The 22,627-nt window shown below is 33.3% G+C and overlaps 1 protein-coding gene across 8 annotated transcripts in view; it reads left to right on the forward strand.

The window, feature by feature from the left end:
- ZGRF1 (zinc finger GRF-type containing 1) overlaps window positions 1-22,627 on the forward strand; it is a 72,886-nt gene that overhangs the window by 18,722 nt on the left and 31,537 nt on the right. For 4 of the 8 annotated variants that reach the window (XM_073237160.1, XM_037001198.2, XM_037001202.2 and 1 more), the window contains exons 7-15: window positions 268-338; window positions 2,211-2,294; window positions 4,335-4,520; window positions 10,073-10,196; window positions 12,870-13,534; window positions 14,239-14,377; window positions 14,843-15,027; window positions 16,263-16,459; window positions 17,571-17,710. In XM_073237160.1, the coding sequence (XP_073093261.1) occupies window positions 268-338; window positions 2,211-2,294; window positions 4,335-4,520; window positions 10,073-10,196; window positions 12,870-13,534; window positions 14,239-14,377; window positions 14,843-15,027; window positions 16,263-16,459; window positions 17,571-17,710 (1,791 nt within the window). The remainder of the gene's footprint in view (window positions 1-267; window positions 339-2,210; window positions 2,295-4,334; window positions 4,521-10,072; window positions 10,197-12,869; window positions 13,535-14,238; window positions 14,378-14,842; window positions 15,028-16,262; window positions 16,460-17,570; window positions 17,711-22,627) is intronic. The other 4 variants (XM_073237158.1, XM_037001203.2, XM_073237159.1 and 1 more) reach the window with 4 other exon arrangements.

Genomic DNA, 22,627 nt, shown 5'->3' on the forward strand with positions numbered 1-22,627 from the left:
TGAAAGTAACCAAAAAGGCTTTAAAAAAAATTTATCATGAAAATGTCTGACGTACATAGGGAGACTAGTACAATGAATCTTCAAATACCCAAAATCCAGATTCAACAATTATTAAGACTTTGCTTCATCCTGAAATTTAGGTTATATTCCCCATTTAATTGAGTTTTAGATTTAAGTTAAAAATAATTCTAGAGTAAAAATTAATAATAATTTTAGAGTTCTAGTATACGTATGATGAATAAGATCATTTGATTTTGTCCTTTATAGCCAAGAAACCATTGACTACAGTAGTTTCACAAGCTATACCAAAGTCTCATCTGAATCAGGATTCGCCACAGGTACATTTTTTTTCTATCAGTGTATTCTTTTATTTTAATATAGAATGTTCTGTAATTTGTAATGAGATTATCATAATACAGAGGATTCCAAGCTGTCTCAGTTCATGACCTCACTTGTATCTCAGTCATTTTTTCATACATCCCTTGGCCTAGTAGTTCTAAGAAATACCTAGCAGTTCCATTTAGTAAGTAGTTAGTATTATTAACATATTAAGTACTATGTCCTAGTAACTTAATAAGCATTTCATTTTTATCTTTTCCAGTTTTACTGAGATGTAATTGATATAATATTATATTAGTTTGAGGTATATAACATGATTTGATATGTATATATTGTGAAATGATCAGTGCATTTTATTTTTAAATAAACAGTTACTGATAGAATATGTGTACTTGTTGGGCACTGTACAGATTCTCAAACCTTGGAATAGATTTCTTGTTCCACATTAATGTTTGCATGGCGATTGATTTTTATAATAGCAGTTTCCAGAAACCCAGTCACAAATATGATGTTATTGAAAGAAATGACATAAGATCTGATACTGAAACTGAACTACCTTCAGTTACTGGTTTGTTGAGTGTCAGACAGATATTGAGTGATGCTGTATTTCCCTCAAATTTAAAACATCTTGTGGAGCCCCTGCTGATTTCACTGTGGCACCCCAAAGTACCTTGTTGCACAGTTCAGGATCCATGGTAATGATATGAAAAATAATACTAATTGGGATGACTTGAAATTCTAGAATAAGCCATATAGATCAGTGTTTCTCAATGGGGATGCTATTAACATTTTTAAAGGGACAACTCTTTCATTATATGGCAGTGCTCTTTCTAGTGGATATGCTTAAAAGAAAAAAAAGTGAAGTGTTTCATTTGCCTCCATTTTGTATCCTGCTCTATTTTCTAGCTTACCATTTTTTTTCTTTTACTAATCTAGGTTCTTTTTCCTTTTTTAAATACAGGAAAAAGTGAAGAAAAAGCAAAACATACCCTACCACCCAAAGATGATAATTATTAACATTTCTAGCATTTTTGACCTATTTTTAAAAATATGGTTAGAGTGATGCATACAGTTTCATATCCTTTCCCTTTAATGTCATTTTTTTTACAGTATTAAAAGCTCTTAAATATCTTTTTTTTACATATGCATGGCAATTCTTCAGCTTTTTTTCTTTTTTTCTTAAACTAAAGTATCATCATTGAAATACAATCTTAATGTTGTTTTCAAATATACAATGCAATGGTTCAACAGTTACCCATATTATTAAATCCTCACCCCCTCTAGGCATTCACTGTCTGTCAACGTAGTAAGATATTACAGAATCATTGACTGTATTCTCCATGCTATATTACCATCCTTGTAACCAACTTGTATTATGACTGCAAATTATTATGCTCCTTTATCCCCTTCACCCTCCTCCCCCTACCTTTCTCCTTGGTAACCACCAGTCAGTTCTCAGTGTCTGAGTGTGCTGCTGTTTTGTTCCTTCTGTTTTGCTTTGTTTTTATACTCCACAAATAAGTGGAATCATACAGTATTAATAGTCCACATTAACATAAATATTAGGTTTGCTGGGTGATTTATTATGTACCCAAAAATTTTTCCTAGTGTTAAAAGATTTAATTAAAGTTTTAGAACTAGAATTTTCTAATATGCTGAGTTTTAAAGTTAATTAGCATAGTACTTTAGCTGCAGGAGCACTCCTTTGCCAGGCGTAGCTTATTATATGTATGTATAGAGAGAAGCAAGATGGAGATGCAAGTCTATTTTAAAAGAGTAAACTTTTAAGTTTTAGGATTATTTTCCAATAAAACTCATAAATCACCTACAAAACTATTCTAGCTAACATACTTAATGATATTTTATTCTAGTTCTTTTCCTTGGCAAGTAAAGAAGAGACGACTTTTGTAGCTGTTACTCCTAAACGAATAGAGAGAAAAACCTGTGACTCTAAGGTAAAATTTGTGAAGAACATTGGTTTTCTAATCCACTGTTTTCCTGCTTTTTTTTTTTTAACACAACTTACAGAGTTTTCACAGGCAAAAGGTTAGAGGGTATAATGAATTAGCCTGTTTATTTTTTATTTTTTATTTTTTTATTAAGGTGTCATTGATACACACTCTTATGAAGGTTTCATGTCAAAAACATTGTGATTACTACATTCACCCATATTATCAAGTTCCCCCCATACCCAATGAAGTCACTGTCTATCAGAGTAGTAAGATGCCACAGAGTCACTACTTGTCTTCTCTGTGCTACACTCTCTTCCCCCGCACACCATGTGTGCCAATCATAATACCCCTCTATGCCCTTCTCCCTCCCCCCTCACTCTCTCCCACCCCTCCTGTTTGGTAACTGCTAGTCCCTTTTTGGAGTTTATGAGTCTGCTGCTGTTTTGTTTCTTCAGTTTTTACTTTGTTGTTATACTCCACAGATGAGGGAAATCATTTGGTACTTGTCTTTCTCCACTTGGCTTATTTCACTGAATGAATTAGCCTGGTTTTAAGAACAAGAGAAACTAATGACTCCTACTCCTTTTTTTGGTCTTGAGCCCTCTCCCTATTACTAAAGAACAATTACAAATGGACTAATAATGTGATATGTACACATAGGATACCCTGGGGGTTGGACATGATCTATAGAATATGATTAATGAATGTTTCATGGAGAACAAAATGAAGATCTTTTAAGATTTAAGTTGCAGTTTACTTTCCACTTCTACTTCTGACAGAATATGTAGAAGTATATATAATCCAATCTCTACAACAAAAATTGATAGAGACAGCAGCATATAAATGGTTGGGTTTGGTAAATAGCAATTCAATTCCTAAAATCCAACAGGCCTCTGGAAGAGGTATACATAGAAGCATAGAAAACAAGGCATGTATATTTATTTGGAAAATGTGTATTCCACATTAACAAAGCAAAAGTATGCAGCCTTTAAATTTGAGACCTTTTTAATTGGAATGTATATGTTTTAAAATTCAGAATATTTTCAACAGAAGTCCTATATAAGGGGGCACTTAGGATTTCATTTTCCTTTCAAATACATGATTTAGAATCTTGATTTTTAAATACGGGAATATTAAAATTATAGGTTCTTGTAATTTTGTTTATCAGAAATAAATTCATCCTTTATGTACATTCCTTTGGCTCTATCAGCAATCTTATTTTCCCACACATTCTGGGCAGGCTGTATCACCCAGTGTGGAATAAAAATCCTAGAACCCTCAAGAGGGCAGCAGAGAAAGCCATTTGAAGCCTGAAAGCAGACTGTCTTTGAGGTGATGAAAGCACCTCTCTGGGGTACATGTCTGTATTGGCATCATGCTCCTTGGCCTTTGTTCTCAGAGCAATAAGATCAGATCTCCTAGGAGGCTGAGAACTTACCGTCTTTCTTGGCATTAAACTTGATAGTTTACAAAACCCCTAAACAAAGGAAAATGCTTCCTGTGTTTCTTCCCTTTCTTCCCTTCCTATTATCATGTGTTTATCGGTTGCCTTCTATATACTAAGCAGGGTGTTAAATGCAGGTGATTTCTTGATGGAACAAAAAGGTCTCTACACTCAAGGAGCTTACAGTACAGTTAGTGTATGCATAAGAAGAAACTTCATTGCAGTATAATGTGATAAGTTTATAATGGAAAATTGTATAATGTATAGTGGAGGCATACAGAATGGAGCAACTATGTCTTTCTGGCTTAATTAGCCATTAATACTATACTCTTTATGTTCATAACAAAAAAATTAATACTTATTAATGTTAACTTGAATTCAGTTAAATTAATACACTCCAAATTAGTAACTCTTAACATATGTTTTAGGATAACAGGAGTATTTCCTGGTTTTCAGTATTGGTCCCTGTTAGTAATTATTTATATTAAGTAATATTTAAAAGAAATCTGAATTATGTATTATTTTCTGTATATATGTATGTTGTGAATATATGTCAGTATATGCTTATGCAATACTCATTTTTAACAATTTTCCTGTAGCCTGTAGAGTTTCAAGGGCACCAAGTGAAAGGATCTGCTACTAGTGCAGTGATGGTGAGAGGAGACAGCTCACAACTAGAATGCAGTCAGTTTCCAGATAACACTGAGTGTGAAAACTACATGACAGACACTTGCTTTTTGATACCAGAGTTGCCTAGCACTTGTATGCAGATTGACTTCTTGCAGGTAAAAATATTTTTTTTTTGCCAGATCATTTTCTTTATGTCAGTACTAAATTTTGTGAAGAGTATGCTTAAGTCTTTATACAGATGTAAATTAAAAAGGAGGTTTTAGTAAATTGACAAGCATAATATCTCAAACTAAGACAATATTTTATTTGAAAAGTTTACTGACTTTAGGATCAAGAATTTAAAGGATTACTTTTTACTTGACAGAAGACTAGGAATTCATGACAAGAGCAGACATATTACATATAGATAATATGTTTGACAGCTAGTAGATTTTTGTTTTCTTCTAATATAACCCACAGCCCCAAGTATGACACCAAGTACCTCTCATTTCTACCAAACAGAGGTCATGAAGAGAGAATGAAATGCACGTATTCAAAACAGTATCTGTTAAAGAGATTTAAAAATTTTTTTCCTTTTTTCTTAGAGCATATGCACATACAAAAAAGCACAGAGACCATCGTACACACCTCAGTAATAAGCAGAAAGTGAATATACCATGTAACCTCTGTGTCCTTAGAAATAGATCATTACTAGCATCCCACAAGTCCCCCTTCTGCTCCCTTCCAATCACTACCCGTTCCATTCTCTCCAAAGATAACTACTATCTTGACTTAAAATACCACATAGTAGTTTTCTTTAAAAACATTGTGTAAATAGAATAATACACAGTGCATTTTTGTTCTGCATTACAGTTTTGAAGTTCATCCATGTTATTGTCTGTGGCTGTGGTTTATTCATTTTTGCTGCTGGTATAGCATTCTGTTGTATGAATACACCCCAGTTTATTCATTCTTCAGTCGTTTGGGTTGTTTGCATTTGGGGCTTATTCCAGATAATGCTGTGGTGAGCATTTATGTGCTGTCATGAACTTGTACACACATGACGTGCTGCTGTTACACCCTCCAGAAGTGGGACTGTTGTCATCTCTACTTTTAGCAGATGATGCCAAACTGCCTCCAAAATTGTTGTTATAGTTTACATTTTTATCAGGAGTGTCTCAGAATCTCCATCACTCTACATCTTCTTCAATACTTGGTGCTGATAGTTTTTATTTCCAATTTTAGCTATATAAAATTTTGGTGGGTATGTAGTAGTATTTCACAGGTATTTCATTGTGGTTTTAATTTGCATTTTCCTGCCTAACAATGAGGTTAGGACCTTTTTGTATGCTTGTATGCCTTCTCTGTACCCTCTTTCATGAAGCATTCGTTCAGGTTTCTGCTTCAGTTTTTAATTGATGTGCTTATCTTTTTATTAATTTTTGGACTTCCTTGTATAGTTTGCATATATACTCATACGGTCAGTTGTATACTTTACAAATAGCAATTTATTATTTCCCTCCTAAGAGTCTGAACATTCATATCATTCTTTAGATTATAATTTTAAATCAGCAGAGAAGACTTCATGGAAAGCAAATGAGAGATAATGTAAACAAAGTTTTCATAGTTGGGAGTGAAAAGTTTTGGTAATCTTATAAGAAATGAATCTGTTTAAAAAGATAACAATCTTAAGAATGATTAAAGATGAATTTTTTAACATGATTAAGGAAGTTTATCAACAACCAACCAGCACTATTTTTGTGATGAATTGGCAGAATAATTTGTTAGAATAAATTATGAAATGTAGATGACTGCTATCTTTGTTATTTAAAGATGTTTTAATTTTTGCAATATGACATGAAATGAGAGGCATACATAATTGGAAAGAAGAAATTGAATTAGACGAATCAATTAAAAATGAGAAGTTTGAGAGGAATTTTGTAAAGGAGCTAAAGACAAGATAAACCTGAAAAATTAATAGCTTTCCTAAACTACTTAGAAAATATAATAGAAAGAGTCCCAACAATAGTCACAAATGATATACAATGTCTAGGCATAATATTAATTAGAAATGTGTGGAACATATGTGAAATAGACTGAAATTTTACTGTGAAATATAAAATTCATGAAAAAATAGGAATTCAACGGTGTCTATTGCATGCCTTCTATAGATTGGGAACCTGTAAGTCAAGTATAGAGTGATGGACAAAACAGGTTTGATCTTTGTTTTTAAGGGCCAGCAGGGGGAGAGAGATGTTAATTAACAAAACAAACAAACAAATAAACTGAGGTAACTTCCATGTAGGAAAGCTCTGAAAGAACTCTGAAATTGTAGGGGGAGTCTGCTTTATGGATGATTAGGAAGGCTTCTCCAGCTATGGCAGCAGTGGGGGAAAAAAATACCAGGCCAAGAAATAGCAAGTATAAAGACCCTGAGATTGAAGAGTTGGTTGGACTTGAGAAAGTGAAAGAAGGCCAAAGTAGCTGGATTGTAGTGATTAAAAAGGAAGATGGTACTTAAATTAGATTGGAAAAGGGGGTAGAATCAGACGTATGAAGTGTCAGCCAGGTTAAGAACTTTGATACTACTCTGTTCCACTGGGAAGTCACTGAAGCATTTTCAGCAGAACATCACATGACTTAATTTGTATTTTAAAAGGTCTTGCTGGCTGCTTGTGGAAGAGGGATCCAGTGGGTGCTGTGTTGAAAGCGGGAAAACCAGTTAAGAGGAACCTTTGGTATAGTGATTGTGGCAGTGAAAGTATAGAGTTGATAGATAGGTTTAAGGTAAATTTTGAAGAAGGTAGAAGCATGGATGTTGCTGGATTGGATATGAAAAGTAGGATGAAGGAAAGGGAGTAGAAGGATTCCTCGCTTTCTGACCTAACAGTTGTATGGACTGAGGTGCTTTTCACTAGTGGGGTAAGATGGAGGAGTGTATTAGTCTACTAGGTTGCCATAACAAAATAGCACAGGATGAACAGCTTAACAATATAAATTTATTTTGTCACAGTTCTGGACATTAGAGACAAGATCAAAGTTCTGGCTGATATGGTTTCTGGTAAAGACTCTATTCCTGACTTGCAGATGGCTACCTCTCACTCTGTCCTTACGTGTCCTTTCCTTGGTGTGTGTGCATGGAGAGAGCAAGCGAGCAAGCTCTCTTCTTATAAGGACACTAATTCTGTTGGATCAGGGCCCCATTCTTAAGACCTCATTTAACCTTATTACCTCTTAAAGGTCCTATCTCCAAATACAGTCACAATGGGGGAGCTTCTTCATATGAGTTTGGTGGGGGCACACTTCAGTCTATAACAGGTAGGAACAGGTTTGGTAAATACATTGGAATCCATAAAGAATGCCTCTGTGACAGTCAAGTAGAGATGTTAAGAAGGAAGTTGCATACACGGGTCTGGTACAGAGGAGAAGTTTGTGTTATTTGCACAGAAAAGTTTAAAGCACCAAGAATGAATGGGTTAATTTAAAGAAAGTACACAGAGAAGATTATGTGTTATGTGCTATTCTCAAGAATCAGGAGGTGGAAAGGGTTAGTTATAGTGGTTACTGTTGAGACATCCAATAAGATGATAATAGAAACATGTTCATTTGGCAACTTGGAGGTCATTGGTGACCTTAGCAAGAGCAGTTTCAGTGAAATAGCAGTTTCACTGAATAGTGAAATAATTTAGAGCTGATTAAATAGTGAATGAGAGGTAAGAAAATAGAGACAATGTGTTGGAAATCTCCTTAAAACTATTCGCATATCTATCAATCAGTTACTCATTGATCAAATATTTCTTGAGCATTTGCTGTGTGTTATACTGGTCTAGATGCTAGAGATAGAACTGTGAATAAACTAGGCAAATACCTGCCCTCAGGGAATCTACATTATAATGAAAGGAGAAAGACAATAAACAAATAGGTATAAATTACTTCAGGGAGTGTTTAGTGCTATGGAGAACAATAAAGCTGTGTAAGGGGGATAGAGCGTGCAGATGGGGATAGAGTTCTATTTTACGTAGGTGAAGTAAGGCCTCTGATAAAATGACATTGGAGTAGAAACCTGGATGAAGAGAGAGAGATCCAGCAATTACCTGGAGGAAGAGTATTTCAGGCACTGGGAATAGCAAATGCAAAGGTTTTGATGTAGGAGAGTGCTGGACAATCTATAGAGCAGCAAGAATGTTGCCATGGAGTGAGTGAATGAGTGAAGGGGAGAGTAGTAGGGAGTAAAGCCGAGAGGAGGTAAGGGGCCTGAACTTGCAAGGTGGCTGCAAAGGACATTTTAAAAACCTTGTATTTTGAGAGAGATCAGAAGCACTGGAGTTTTAATGAAAGGAATAAAATGATTGAACTTCCATTTAGAAAGAATTCTCTGGCAGGTTTGTAGAAAACAGGATGTAATATTCAGTAAGTATTGTTATTTTTTTTGAAAGGGCAATACAATCTAGACTGCCTACATTTGAATCCCAACTCTGCTGCCTATAAACTAGATGAATTTAAGCAAATTCAATTATAATGTTATTTTTCTTGAAAGGGCAATACAATCTAGACTGCCTGCGTTTGAATCCTAACTCTGCTGAGTATAAACTGGATGAATTTAAGCAAATTTAATTGCTTTACTGCTCTTTTTCTCAGTTCCCTCAGTTGTAAAATAAGGAATATAAGAGTACCCACCTTATATATAGTTGTGGAAAGGATCACTTAAGTTAAAAACATGAAGTGCTTAGACCAGTACCTTTTATGTAGTAAGAATTTGATAATATAGTAAAACTGTTACTATGGTGATGATTGAATTGTAATTTTCCATTTGTTTGTTTATTCTGCTAGACTGAACTTGAATGCAGGGACCATGAGTATTCATCTTCACATCCTTAGCTCCTAGCTCAGCACTGAGAACCAAGTGGCTAATCAAGAAAATGTTTTAAAAGTTACATATAAATTTTTCATCTTTGTTGTCATTTACTCAAAAGAAAAAACACACACACAAACACATTTTAACAAGTTCAAACCATTTGGAAATGTACAAACTTATAAGCAAAAGTACCCTTTCCATCCCATACTCATGCCCATTAGAAGCTGCTCTTAATAGTTTGGTATATATTTTTCCAAACTTTTATTCTTTTATTATATTCCTATGCAGGTAATACATATTAAATGTGATCACCATATTAGATTTTTAAGGTAGTTAATTTCTGTAAGTACCAACAAAATTACTGTTTTAAGGAGATTAGCATAGTGTATAATATGACTGTTCAGTTCTAGAATATATCAAAAAAGTTCACTCCGTTTGGAAGCAACCTCTTGAAGTTTAGATCAACTATAGATAAGCCCTAGACCTGAGGACATAAGAGAAAGCAGTTAAGTCCTTGGATCTGCAGGAAGTTTTACCTTCAAAGATCTATATTTAAGAGTCTGATTTAACCTGAGCCCCTAAGACTGGAAATTGATCTTCAGAACCAAATCCCTGTAACCCAGATCAAGCCAAATCAGAATTTGACTCATTTTAAATAAATCCAAATAAATTTCATTTTTTACCATACTTACTGATTTTGGTGAGTTTATTCTATCCTGTCCCTCTTAGAAGATTTTTTGCCCCACTTATAGCTCTACATAATGTGTTTGAAAGCATTTCTTTTACAATATAGATTACTAGAATTCATTCAAACTATTAGAGAAAAATGCAATAAGATTTTTGTCTGTGGTTTTGTTTCTTCTCTCTAAATAGGTGACATCACCAGAACAAAAGAACTCAGCATTAAGCCCTGTTTCTCCTTTTTCTTTGAACTCAAGAGATGAAGACTTCATGCTAGAATTCTCTGAGGAGTCCCTGAAAGCAGGAACTTTACCTGGTGATCCTCACTTTCTCAACTTAGATAGCTGTTACTTACCATAGTTCTCTAATATCTACGTGTCCATGTAGATTGAGGTTTATGTGAGATTATTACTGAACTGAAATTGGAACCAGATTCAATATTGTACCCCCTGAAGCCTTCCTATATATAACATTTCTCCCTTTTGAGTTTTTCTGTGATAGATGACTCTTACTTCCAAATGTAACACTCCCTTGTAGCTATCTAGTTTTTTATTTCTCTTCTCAGCTGTTCATTGCAGACTTGTGCAAGTGTCTTCTCCTATCGCACTACCTCTCACAGCTGTAACTCCAGAGCCTGGCCTCCTCTATGGGCCTTTCCCCTCCCAGGGGATTGATTCAGTGTGAATGTCTGATCAATACTGTTGGTTGACCTTAGCATAACCTCAATTTTCCCTTTTCTGCTTTGGGATTTTGGCAATATCAGGGAATTCTTTAACTCTTGCTACCTCAGTTAATTCTCAGGCCTCTGTGTTATACATTTTGACTCTTCCAATGACTAATTTCTTGCTTCTTGATAAGTATAATACATTTTTTAGGATACCTTCCATTAACTTTTATTTTTCTCTCTCTTTTCTTGTAATCTTATCAATGTACCTTCCTCTGATTCTGAAATTATATTGGGTGATGGATGAAGTTGTAGGTTTTTAAAAAAATTTTTTATTTTTTATTTTCAATTTTTTATTAAAATATCATTGATATACAATCTTATGTTGGTTTCATATACACACACAGTAGTTCAGCATTCACCCATATTGTCAAGTCCTCACCCCTCCAGTACAGTCACTGTCCATCAACATACTAAGATGTTGCAGAATCATTAACTCTATTCTCTGTACTGTACTGCTGTCTCTGTGACCAACGTATATTGTGACTGCGAATTATTGTGTCCCTTAATCCCCTTCCCCGTCCTCCCACAAGCCCCTCCCCTTTGGTAATCACTAGTCTCTTCTCAGTGTTTATAAGTCAAGTTGTAGGTAATTTTTTTGGTCATGGGTAGATGATACAAAAAAGAAAAACCTTGTAATGTGAATAAGCAATTGAATTGGAGAAGGTTTAGTAGGTGTGGTTGGTAGAAGAAACAAGGTAGGTAAAAGTAACTTTGGGAGGAGCAGGTATCTAAAACAAGTGAAGTGACAATAAAATAATGGATGATTTTCACAGTTATACCATGAATCTTTTACACTTTAATGAAGTTTTAACTTTTCTGTCAGTGTTGCTTGATCAAATTAATAGGATTACAACTTAATGTTTTATAAAAGAGTATCATTGGCTCTAATTCCCAATCAGAATATAAGTTGGTCATGGGAACGGTAGTACAGCATGGAGAATACAGTTAATGATTCTATAACATCTCACTACATTGATGAACAGTGACCACACTATAGGAGGTGAGGATTTAATAGTATGGGTAACTGTTGAACCACTGTGTTGCATTCCTGAAACTAATATAAGATTGTATATCAATGATACTTCAATTAAAAAAAGCAGTAACAAATATTAGTTGAATAAATAAATGAATGAATGATACTGCATGGGAACTATATAAGCTTAAAGTTTTTATCTGACAATGTTGTGGTTTCTTATTTTATAGTAATATACCTTCTTGACAGTTTCTGTTTTATTAGAAATAAACTCTGGGGATCACTTGGGAAGGTGGTAGAGCAGTAAGTGAGCCAATGATACTCTTTTTTTTTTGTATTTTTACAAAATACAGTTAGCCATACTATCAGATCCTCACCCCTACTACTGCTATTATTACCTGTCAGCACGGGAAGGTGTTAGAGAATAATGGACTCTTCTCCAGGCTGTGCTATTACCTGTGACCAACTTATATTATGATTGAGAATTTTTGTTCCCCTTATCCCCCTCACCCTCCTCACCCACCCACCCACCCAAACTCATCCCTCATAGTACCACTAGTCACTTTTCAGTGTCTGAGTCTACTGATGTTTTGTTCATTTTGTTTTGTTATTACTGCTTTTTTTATTTTCTGAAATGTATCTATTACTAACACTGCTGACAGAAGGAATTATAAAACTCAACCAAAATCTGCTGTGAGTTTATCACAGTTGAACTTATCACGTAACAACAGATCAAAAAAAGCTGAAAGTCTTTGCCATGAAAGTTGACATACTTATTCATGAGTGTAATAAATATATAAAGGAAGTTACAATCACATAGACAGAGAAATGAACCGTGAACTTCACTTTCTGGAGAAGGAATAGAAACTTGAAATAAAAAACTAGTTCTAGGTTCTTGTCCTGACTCTGTGAATTCGTAGTCGTGTTACCTGTAGCCCTTGGTAATCTCATCTGTAACATGAGAATGATGAATCTTTCTTGGTTGTAAAATAATTTGAAAACTTAAGTGCTATGTAAACATAATGTAGTCAATGAGGAGAAAAAATCCTTAGCTAAGGGGGAAAAGAAAAAGAGAAGGATGTCAAGTTCATCAACCTTTAAAAAATTTCAATCTTTAATTAAGTTTTGAAGTCTTTAAGACTAAAACCATTAAATTTTTGCTTATTTTAAAAAAGAAAAACATGTTTTTTTATTTTTGTAAGGCAAGTTGTTACTTCTTGCTTTTTTTAATGGATACCCTCTCTTTCAAGATCCTATGTGATAACTATAATGCATTTTTATTTAAACAGCCTGTTTTCTTGCAGTAATGAAAAAATCCACTTCTCTGGAGAATAAGAGTCTTCCAAGGCTTCCGTTAGTAAGTAGAACCCAAGTTCCACTTACTACTTTGTCTGCTGATGGGCCATCTGACTTAGATTTTTGTTCATATGTGATCAGCTGTGACAGGCAAGAGTCTTCTGGCTCCCCCATATTCAACTTGTGTGAAGAGTCAGCAGTTCTTTCTTTTAGCTTTGGGCCTGAGGACCAAAGTGAAACTTCTTTCTCTAGGGAACCTAGGGAAGTGACTGCAGGGGATGCTTCACTTCTTGATAATATATCTACTGAAAGCAAGTGGCTGAAATACCAAAACATACCCCAGTGCAACCTGACTACTACAAACAGAGTTGATAAAGTAACAGATGGCTCCATTGCTGAGGCTGATGCTGGGATGCATTTTAGTGACACAGGTGAAAGACAGAGCAATGCTGCAAATGAAAGCTCTTTAGACTCTCTGCATTTGCAAATGATAAAAGGCATGCTCCATCAACAGCAGCAGGATTTTAGCAGTCAAGATTTGGTTTCCAGAAAGAAAACACTTTCTTTGAATTTAAAGCAGACTTCCAGGACTGAGGAAATTCAAAATACATTAGGAGAGTCTGCCTATTACAACTACAGTGTAACAGGAGATTTACAGGTGAGGAAATGTACCAGGGCCTCGTGGTGCATTTTTTCCAATAGTAACTGTATGAATTTCAACAAAATAATTACCAAATCAAATAGGAGCAATGATTTTACTCTTGGAGTTGATGGCTTTTTTTTGGAGTTTTCCAGAACACTAGCTAGAGTCACGTCATTTTTTACTTAAACTTTTCCCTAGTGGGTGTAAACAATAAATGAAATTATATATTTTCAAGTGTCTGGTACAGTATCTGGCACATAATAGGTACTTAATAAATTATAGCTCCAACTGTTTCCACTATCACTTCCACAACTACTATTATGATTGTTTTCGTTTTTCACTCTCACCTCAGTTTTGCTTATCAGATCATACAGCTTATTACACATTGGTTGTGAACAATTCTTGCAATAGTTGTAACTAGAAATAGAGATACATACTGATCCACTCTCATCAGTTAAGCTTTTCCTCACAAAAAGTATTTAAAAACTTACTAAGGCACAGACAAGAAAAGTTGGTCTTATTTATAATTAAAAGTTCCATCCACTGCCATTCTTGCTATACTGGTTTCTCAATTAAAATTAGGAAATGACTTTTAAGAATGCTGGAAAACCTTAAGAATACTTTGCTTATTTTCTTACATATCTGTAGAAAATAATTTACTTATTAATAAACAATATTTTTCTGGAGTTGTTATAATAATCTGAATTATTCCACTTCAGGAGATAAATGGCTCTGAGCTATGCTTCCCAAGTGAGCAGAAAATAAAATCTGCTTATCTTCCCCAAAGGCAAATTCACATACCGGCTGTTTTTCAGTCTCCTGCTCATTATAAGCAGATCTTTACATCTTGTCTCATAGGTATGACTTATCTTTTCATTCTATTGTGATTAATTGCTGCTTAATGTGAGTAGTATACTGTGAGAAAGTATAATGTATTGTGAATTTTCATATTAAATCCTCTAGATTGTTTTATTTTCTGTATGCTTACTAAGTTTTTGATAATTTATAGATTAAGATTAAAATTTAGTTTTAAAAGTGAGAAATGACAGTATTCTTCAGCTTTTCTTCTAATTTTTTTTTAACCAGAAGTGTTACAAATGGTTTTGTAAATTAAGTAGGAAATTTTAAATATGGCTTATGATTAGTTTTGATTGTTTTGTTGTACAAGGGCAAAACTTGCCTCTAAGAAATGGATATTAGTATTAGGTTTTAGTTTGCTCTATTAAAAGTGTATTTTCAAATTTATCTAACAAATAACACACATGTGATAAAAATATGAAATTATTTTGTATTAATTCTCATCTGTTATCTTATTTTTGGTAGAACATCTAAATATATTGATATTTGGGTTGGCACAAAGGTTATACAAAGCTCTATCAAAAGTTGATATATCATTTTATACATCATCAAAAGGAGAAAAACTGAAAGATTTAGAAAATAACGTGCCATCCTGCCATCATCATCAACCTGCAAAACTTGTCATAGTTAAAAAGGAAGGTCCAAATAAGGTATTGTTCCCTCTTTCCCTCCTGTTGCCCCACCAAATACGTGTCTATAAAAAGTTTAGGTACCTACTACTTTATGACAAGCATAGTTAAAGAGTGAGTCTTGATTAGAAGCCTTCTAGTTGAAGCATTAGTAGCTAGCATACAGTAAGCTCTCAATAAATTTTCATTAAAAAATGATCAGTGTTCTAGGGCACAAAAATATGAATTAAGATCAACTTTCAAATTGCCTAGGAACTTATTGCATAGTAATGGATGGAAAGAGAAGTATGAAAGAAAAATTTTATGTAATACTCTAACTGATAGAGTAGAATGATATGCCCAAGTTGCAGTGAGAGCACTGAGAAGGGGCTGTGTCCCTACAGAAGGCTTAGAGAATGCAGAGATGAGCCCGGAGGGAGTGAAGATTGAAACTAGCCTACTATCTGATCCCCAGTATGAGTAACAGACTCTAAGGCCACAGGAATAGGAAAGCATCCTGATTTGGTTTGCATTGCTGTTCACAGATCATTATGGAAGAAGCCAAGTTAGTAAAATATTCTCATATTTGACTGATGGCTTGTACTCATTTGTAAGACAGTATTTCACTCATAATAATATAATTTTCTTTCATTGTTTGCATATTCTAATTCATCGTTAGTTGAATGTGTAAATTTGGATTTGAATTGTTGTCAAAAGCAAGAATTCACAAGTAATATTATAACCATAACAAAAAAGTCTTTTCTTCTTTTCAAGATTATTTGATGACACAGTTGTCATGCTCATAGTATATTGTTGGATATAAGGTTTAGGTTGTAGAGTAAAAGTTGTAATTTTATTTGAGTTTTACTTTTTTAAAAACCAACAATATGCAGGTGTGTATCCTCATGTGTCTGTGTACATGCATTTATATGACTGAGAAAAAGGCTGAGAAGAAATATACAATATGTGGCTTGTTCAAAGTTGTTTCTGGACAGTTTTCCAGGTGCCTATAGTGAATATTTTAAATTAAAAAAAACATTAGTTTTAAAATAACCTTATATTCTCAGAATATGTAACTTTTGATAAAGAGAAAACAAATGGCAAATAGGTGATTTTACGTCTTAATTTATTGCTTAATAGAAAGATTAAGTTGCATAATAACTAATTTATTGGAGTACATTAATGCTGAGCAGAATTTATAAAAGTCTTGACAAACAAATACAAAAACAGTAAAAAATAACATTAACTCAGTAAATTTTGCTTTCTTTTCCCCTCAGGGTCGTCTCTTTTATACCTGTGATGGACCCAAAGCTAACCGATGTAAATTCTTCAAGTGGCTTGAAGAAGTGACCCCAGGATATTTAACACAGAAAGAATCTCTACCTAGCATGGTTTTAAGTGATATGAAGAGTGTTGGCTTATATTTAAGAAGTCAAAATATACCCCTCTATGAGGAATGCCAGCTTTTGGTGAGGTATGTTTTATTGTACTGAATAATTGCCTCTAATTATTATAATTATTTTGATGTCACTATATCAAAAAATAGCGACCTCACAGAATTATCATTAGTTTTAAAAGAGATAGAGATAAGAAAAGTATCTAAAAGACAGAGTATCTCAGTTTTTATAACTATAAAATGGGAATAATTCCCTAATACAATTTTTGTTCCCCTCTGAACATCAAGCAGTGTCAGTATGCTAGGGTAACTGGCAGCAGTGCTATTTTTCTAACCATTTTTGTATATAGTTGCAATCCTAAGGGAAACCCTATCGAACAAATCACAAGAATAATTTTAATCAGTGCAGGATAATAGGTAATCGTCATTCACAATCCTGAGCTACATAGTTTATATTATAATAGAAAGCTACTTTTTGGAAACATGTCTAATTAAAAGTGGCATTACCCAAAAAGTAATGAGCATTTGCTTGGTAATTTAATAGTAACATTTATTGGGAGCTTATATATGCCAGTTACTCTTCTAAGCATTCTGATGTATTATTTAATTTAATCAAAATAACCTACAAGATATGGAAATAATGGGGATAATTTATTATTCCCATTTTATAGTTAGAGAAACTGAGGTACTCCATCTTTTAGATACTTTTCCTATCTCAATCTCTTTTAAAACTAATGATAATTATGTGAGGGTTGCTATTTCCTTCCTTTAACATAGTGCATCTTAATTTTGTATTTATGCATGAAGTATATAAATGTACACACGCCCTGGTTCTCTCTTTTCATACTATATTTAAAGATTTCTTTAGAAACTTCTACCTTCAAGCTTCCAGTTGTAAAAATATAAGTCCTGGGGATGTAAAGTACAACATGGTGACTATAGTTAATAATACTGTATTGTATATTCAAAAGCTGCTAAAAGAGTAGATCTTAAAATTTCTCATTACAAGAAAAGAAATTTGTAGCTGTATGTGGTGATAGATGTTAACTAGACTTACTGCGGTGATAATTTCACATACATATGTCAAATTATTACATTGTATACTTCAAACTATATGTCAATTATATTTCAATTAAAAAATTTGTACCTTAGTGTTCAAATTAATTTTTGTTTTTTACTCATTTTGCAGAAAAGGATTCAATTTTCAAAGAAAACAATATGGCAAACTAAAGAAGTTTACTACTGTAAATCCTGAATTTTATGATGAACCCACAAGCAAGCTTTATCTTAAGCTGAGTCGGAAGGAAAGCTCTTCAACTTACAGCAAAAGTAAGTTGATCTGATCATGTTGGTGACTGAGTCTAGCCTTACATCTCAGTTATATACAGCTATCTAAATTCTTTGTATTAAGGAGAGTTTTTAAAGTACAGTTTAATAGTAGTATATATTGTTATTGTATATAATAATTGTATATAAGACCATTTCTAAAAATTGTATTTTAAAATTTTGTTTTCTAAAAAATAACTATCAAAAGTTACAAAATTTGTTTAATTTTGTTTAAAAAGTCACACTAAGTTCTTGGCATCATGTAAGTAATTAGGTATTGATTCAGCTGTACTCTGACCTATTATCAAAACTGAAGTGAAAATGTAATGATTTTCTTATGAGACTGTTCACACAATTTGACAACAGTGGGCTCCAAATTTTATATATTTGGAAGTAAAATCCATAATTTTTTTTTTCTTTTTTAATCTAAAGACCTTAGGTGTACTACTTTGGGTTAATCATTATCTTTGGCTTCATGACTTATTCTTGTCATTTGTCCTTACCTAACTTGCTTTAATTATTTTAAATAATGTAAGTATCTGTGAATTCACAAACCAAAGTAAAATCTAGTACCTTTATAGCTACTTACATTTAATATAAAGAACCCCATTGATTCATCTGGTTGTCTCTCCTTACCTAAGATAACTATCGTTTTGATCCCTGTATTCATCAACATCTTGGTTTCCTTTGTATGTAAGTTTAAATGAATTCCAAAAGAGCATATTTAAAATTTAAAATTTTTAGGTTTTTAAAATGTTATTAAAATGGTATAATTCTGAATGTAATCTTTTTCAATTTATCTTTTTCACTTAATAATATATTGCTGTCGTATATACATATTATTGATGTTGATCTAAAATCTAGAGTCTAAATTACTTGTTTTGACTGCTATATAATATTTTGTGAACTCATTCATTTGCCAGTCTATTGATGGTCATTTTGGTTTCCAAGTTTTCCTGTTGTGAACAGTGTGTTGTGAATATTCTTACACTCCCTTGTAGATGTGCAGAGTTTCTTTTGGATATAACCCTAAGAATGAAAATGCTGTGTTACAGGATATGAAAATGTTCCACATACCTTTAGGTTGTAGTGTCAAACTGATTTCTAAAGCAGTTCAATTTATACTTACGTTATCTTATATGTCAACCTACTCAAATAAGTATAAAATACCTCCCTATTGTTTTCATTTGTATTTCTTTGCTCACCAATGGTGTTGAACAGTTTTCATGAGTTTATTAGTTACATGTTTCTTCTTACCCATTTTACTGTTTTGTTTATAATCTTATTATAGTTTTTATTTATTTTTCAAGTTAACCTTTTATTGATCATGTATATGATGATGATCTCCCAGTTTGTATGTCTTTTCACTTACTCTAAGATATCTTTAGATAAACAAAAATTCTTTATTAAAACAGGTTTATTAGTCTTTTTTTTTTGGACACTGCTTTTTATGTCTTATTTTAAAAGTCTTTCCCTATGCTGAGGTCTAAAATTATTCACCTTTCTTTCTACTAAGTATTTCAAAGTTTTGTTTCTGACCTTTTTTTTTAAGTTTATTAAGGTTTTCTTAATAGTATAGTACATGAGAAAATCTTCAGCCCATTTGGAGTATTGTGTATTTTTTTTGTACATGATATGGGATAAGGATCCAGTTTTACTTTTTTCTCTTTAATTACCAGTTTTGCTAGAAAAGTAATCATTTTTCATTAATTAGCCCTTCTTTTCTTCTCTGAATAAAAATGCTACCTCTGTCATATAACCAGGTTCAAAATGATATAGGTCTGTTCTGGACTCCCTATTTTATTCTGTTGCTCAATTTGTGTATCATGATGCCAGTTCCACACTGTCTTAATTACTGTAGCTTCATCTATGGTACACTTTCTCCCTGCTATGTTATTACTTTTTGGATCTTATATATGGAAGTTATTTTATTAGAAGCATTTTAAGTTTATATTTTAAATTGCTATTCTCTTCTTGGTAAATTAACTTTTATCATTAGACACCCTCCATCTCTAAATACTTTTTTATTAAAATCTAGTTATTAATATAGCTATATGAGATTTATTTTGACTAGTATTGGTCAATAAGTCTTCTCATCTTTTTGTTCCACCTTTGGTTCTCTGATATTATAGATGTGTTTCTTACAAACAACATATGTGTGAATTTTAAAAATTCAATTGACCTGTAAGTGAAATAAGTCCAATAGATAAATTTATTATAATAATTGATGTACTTGGATATATTTCTATAATTTTAAGTTATTTCTGTTTATCCCACATTATCTATGCTCTTTTTAATCCCTTCCTACATTTTTTTTTCTAACTCAGAGTTACCATCCAATAAGACAAGAACTTGTTTTTTCCTCTTGAGCCCTTCTTTCATTCCTCTCTCCTGCCATTAGGTGGATACCATCTAGACTAGTGCTACTCAAAGTGTGAAGACCAGTTCTGGTCTACGAACTTACTAGTTTGTCAAAGAGAGGTGAGGAGCTGCTGCAGAATGTAATTCATCTGTGTGATTAAGGAGACTCTAATTTAGTTGTGTTTTGCTTTGGTTTCTTTTGTTTGTAGCAAGACTTTCTGAATGAAGAAGCATCATGTTGATTTGTTGAGTTTTTTACATTCTAGCACAGGCTTCTTGTACAGACCAGTAAGCTGCTTAGGACAGACTTGCTTTTGAGTAGCGCCAGTTTAACATGTAACTCTTAGGTTAGTATGGATTTATTTTCTGTATTTCTTTGGATATAACTACTTTTTAGAAGAGTTCTACAAACTCGTCCGAGGTATTTAATTATCTTTATTTCGTGTAGCCTAACTTTTAGTATCTCCTGGATTTTTCTCTTATTTGTGTATTTCGCCAAAAACTATTTTGTATGGTAAGCTTCCTGAAGCCTTGCGTGCCTGTGGTTATTTTTATTATACATTTATGTTTGATTCGTAGTTTAACTGCATATAAAATTCTAGTTCCAAGTTTTTATCCACATAATACTTTTGATCTACAGAACAGCAGTTTCATATGTTTTAGGCTAATATTTAATATACTTGGTTATCTTCTTGCATCCATTGTTGCTATTGAAAAATCTGATGGCATTCTGATTCTTACTCTTTTCTATATTGTTTGTCCTTTTTGGATGAAACTTTAGAATTTTCTCTATGACTTTTATAGTCTTATATTTCCCAATAATGTACCTAACTGGGTTTTTCTTTTTCCTCCTCTTGGCACACTATGAGCCTTTTGAATCTAAAATCCTGTCTCCAAACTCATCTGGTGTACACATTAAGTATGTACAGCTTTTTGTATGTCAATATTAGCTCCATAAGATAGTTTAAGAAAACAAAACTAAAGTCTTTCATCTTTTTTTAATTCTGGAAAATTTATCTCCATTTCTTCAAATAATCTTCCTCTTTTCATTTCTCTCTCTAGGATTTCTGTTATTCAGATGCTAGGACTTCTGAATCTATCTCTTTATCTCTTAACATTTCTTTTATATTGTTTTGTTTTTTGTCCTTTCTTCCTTTGGGGATATATTCGCAAATATGATCTTCTAAATTGCTTAGTTATTCCTCAGATGTATCCATTCTGCTATTTATCCCGTCAGTTATGACTTTATATCAACTGCCATATTTTCAAACCTAGTATTTTTATTCATTTCTTTTACATATTTTCTTGTTCTTCCTTTGCACTGCTAATATCTTCCCTTACCTCTTTTAATCTCTTTACAAGGATAAATTTAAATTACTGTCCACCTGTTCTGGTGTTCCTTTTCTGTTGGACTCTGTAATCCAGTATGTTTTTCTTTTGAAGTCTTTGTATTCTTTAAATGCCTCATTATTTTGGCCTGTGAACTAATTTTCCCTGGTGGTGTCAGCTCTTCTTTCTGGAAATGCATATGGGTGAAGGCTGACCTGAGTCTGGTCAGCTCCAATGAGCTCAGGGAGTTGGGTTCAGTTCCAGATCTGCCATTTACTGTTCCTATGGATAATTTATTTAACTTCCCTGGTCCTCAGTCCTTCATCATTTAGATGGTGATAATAATAGTACCTATCTTACATTTAGATTGTCTATGGACCCTGAACATTTTATTAAAAACAAAACTCCCAGGAATTCCAGTCTTAGGAATTTACCCAAAGAAAACAAGATCATAGATTCAGAAAGACATATGCACCCCTATGATTATTGCAGCACTATTTATAATAGCCAAGACATGGAAACAACCAAACTGTCCATTAGTAGGTGAATAGATAAAGAAGATCTGGTACATATACACAATGGAATATTATTCAGCCATAAGAAGAAAACAAATCCTACCATTTGTAACAACATGGATGGAGCTAGAGGGTATTATGCTCAGTGAAATAAGCCAGGTAGAGAAAGACAAGTACCAAATGATTTCACTCATCTGTGGTGTATAAGAACAAAGCAAAAACTGAAGGAACAAAACAGCAGCAGACTCAGAGAACCCAAAAATGGACTAACAGTTACCAAAGGGAAAGGGACTGGGGAGGATTGATGGGAAGGGAGGGATAAGGGGAAAAAGGGGCATTACGATTAGCACACATAATGTAAGGGGTGGGCACGGGGAAGGCAGTATAGCACAGAGAAGACAAATAGTGATTCTATAGCATCTTATTATGCTGATAGACAGTGACTGTAATGGGGTATGTGGTGGGGACTTGATGATGGGGGGAATCTAGTGACCACAATGTTGCTCATGTAATTGTATATTAATTATACCAAAGAAACAAAAAAACATTAGAACTAATTTGAGTTAAAAACATAAAAACATGGAAATGACATGTTATGTGTTCAAGTCTTAGTTTAGATGGAATCTTATAGGTTACAATAGCCAATTATATTTTTTGAAAAGTAATGTAGGACTGTGCATTTAAGAAATCCAAAGTAGCTTTGGAGTAAGCATAG

The sequence above is a fragment of the Manis javanica genome, chromosome 5 (assembly GCF_040802235.1).
Source record: "Manis javanica isolate MJ-LG chromosome 5, MJ_LKY, whole genome shotgun sequence".
NCBI lineage: Eukaryota > Metazoa > Chordata > Mammalia > Pholidota > Manidae > Manis > Manis javanica.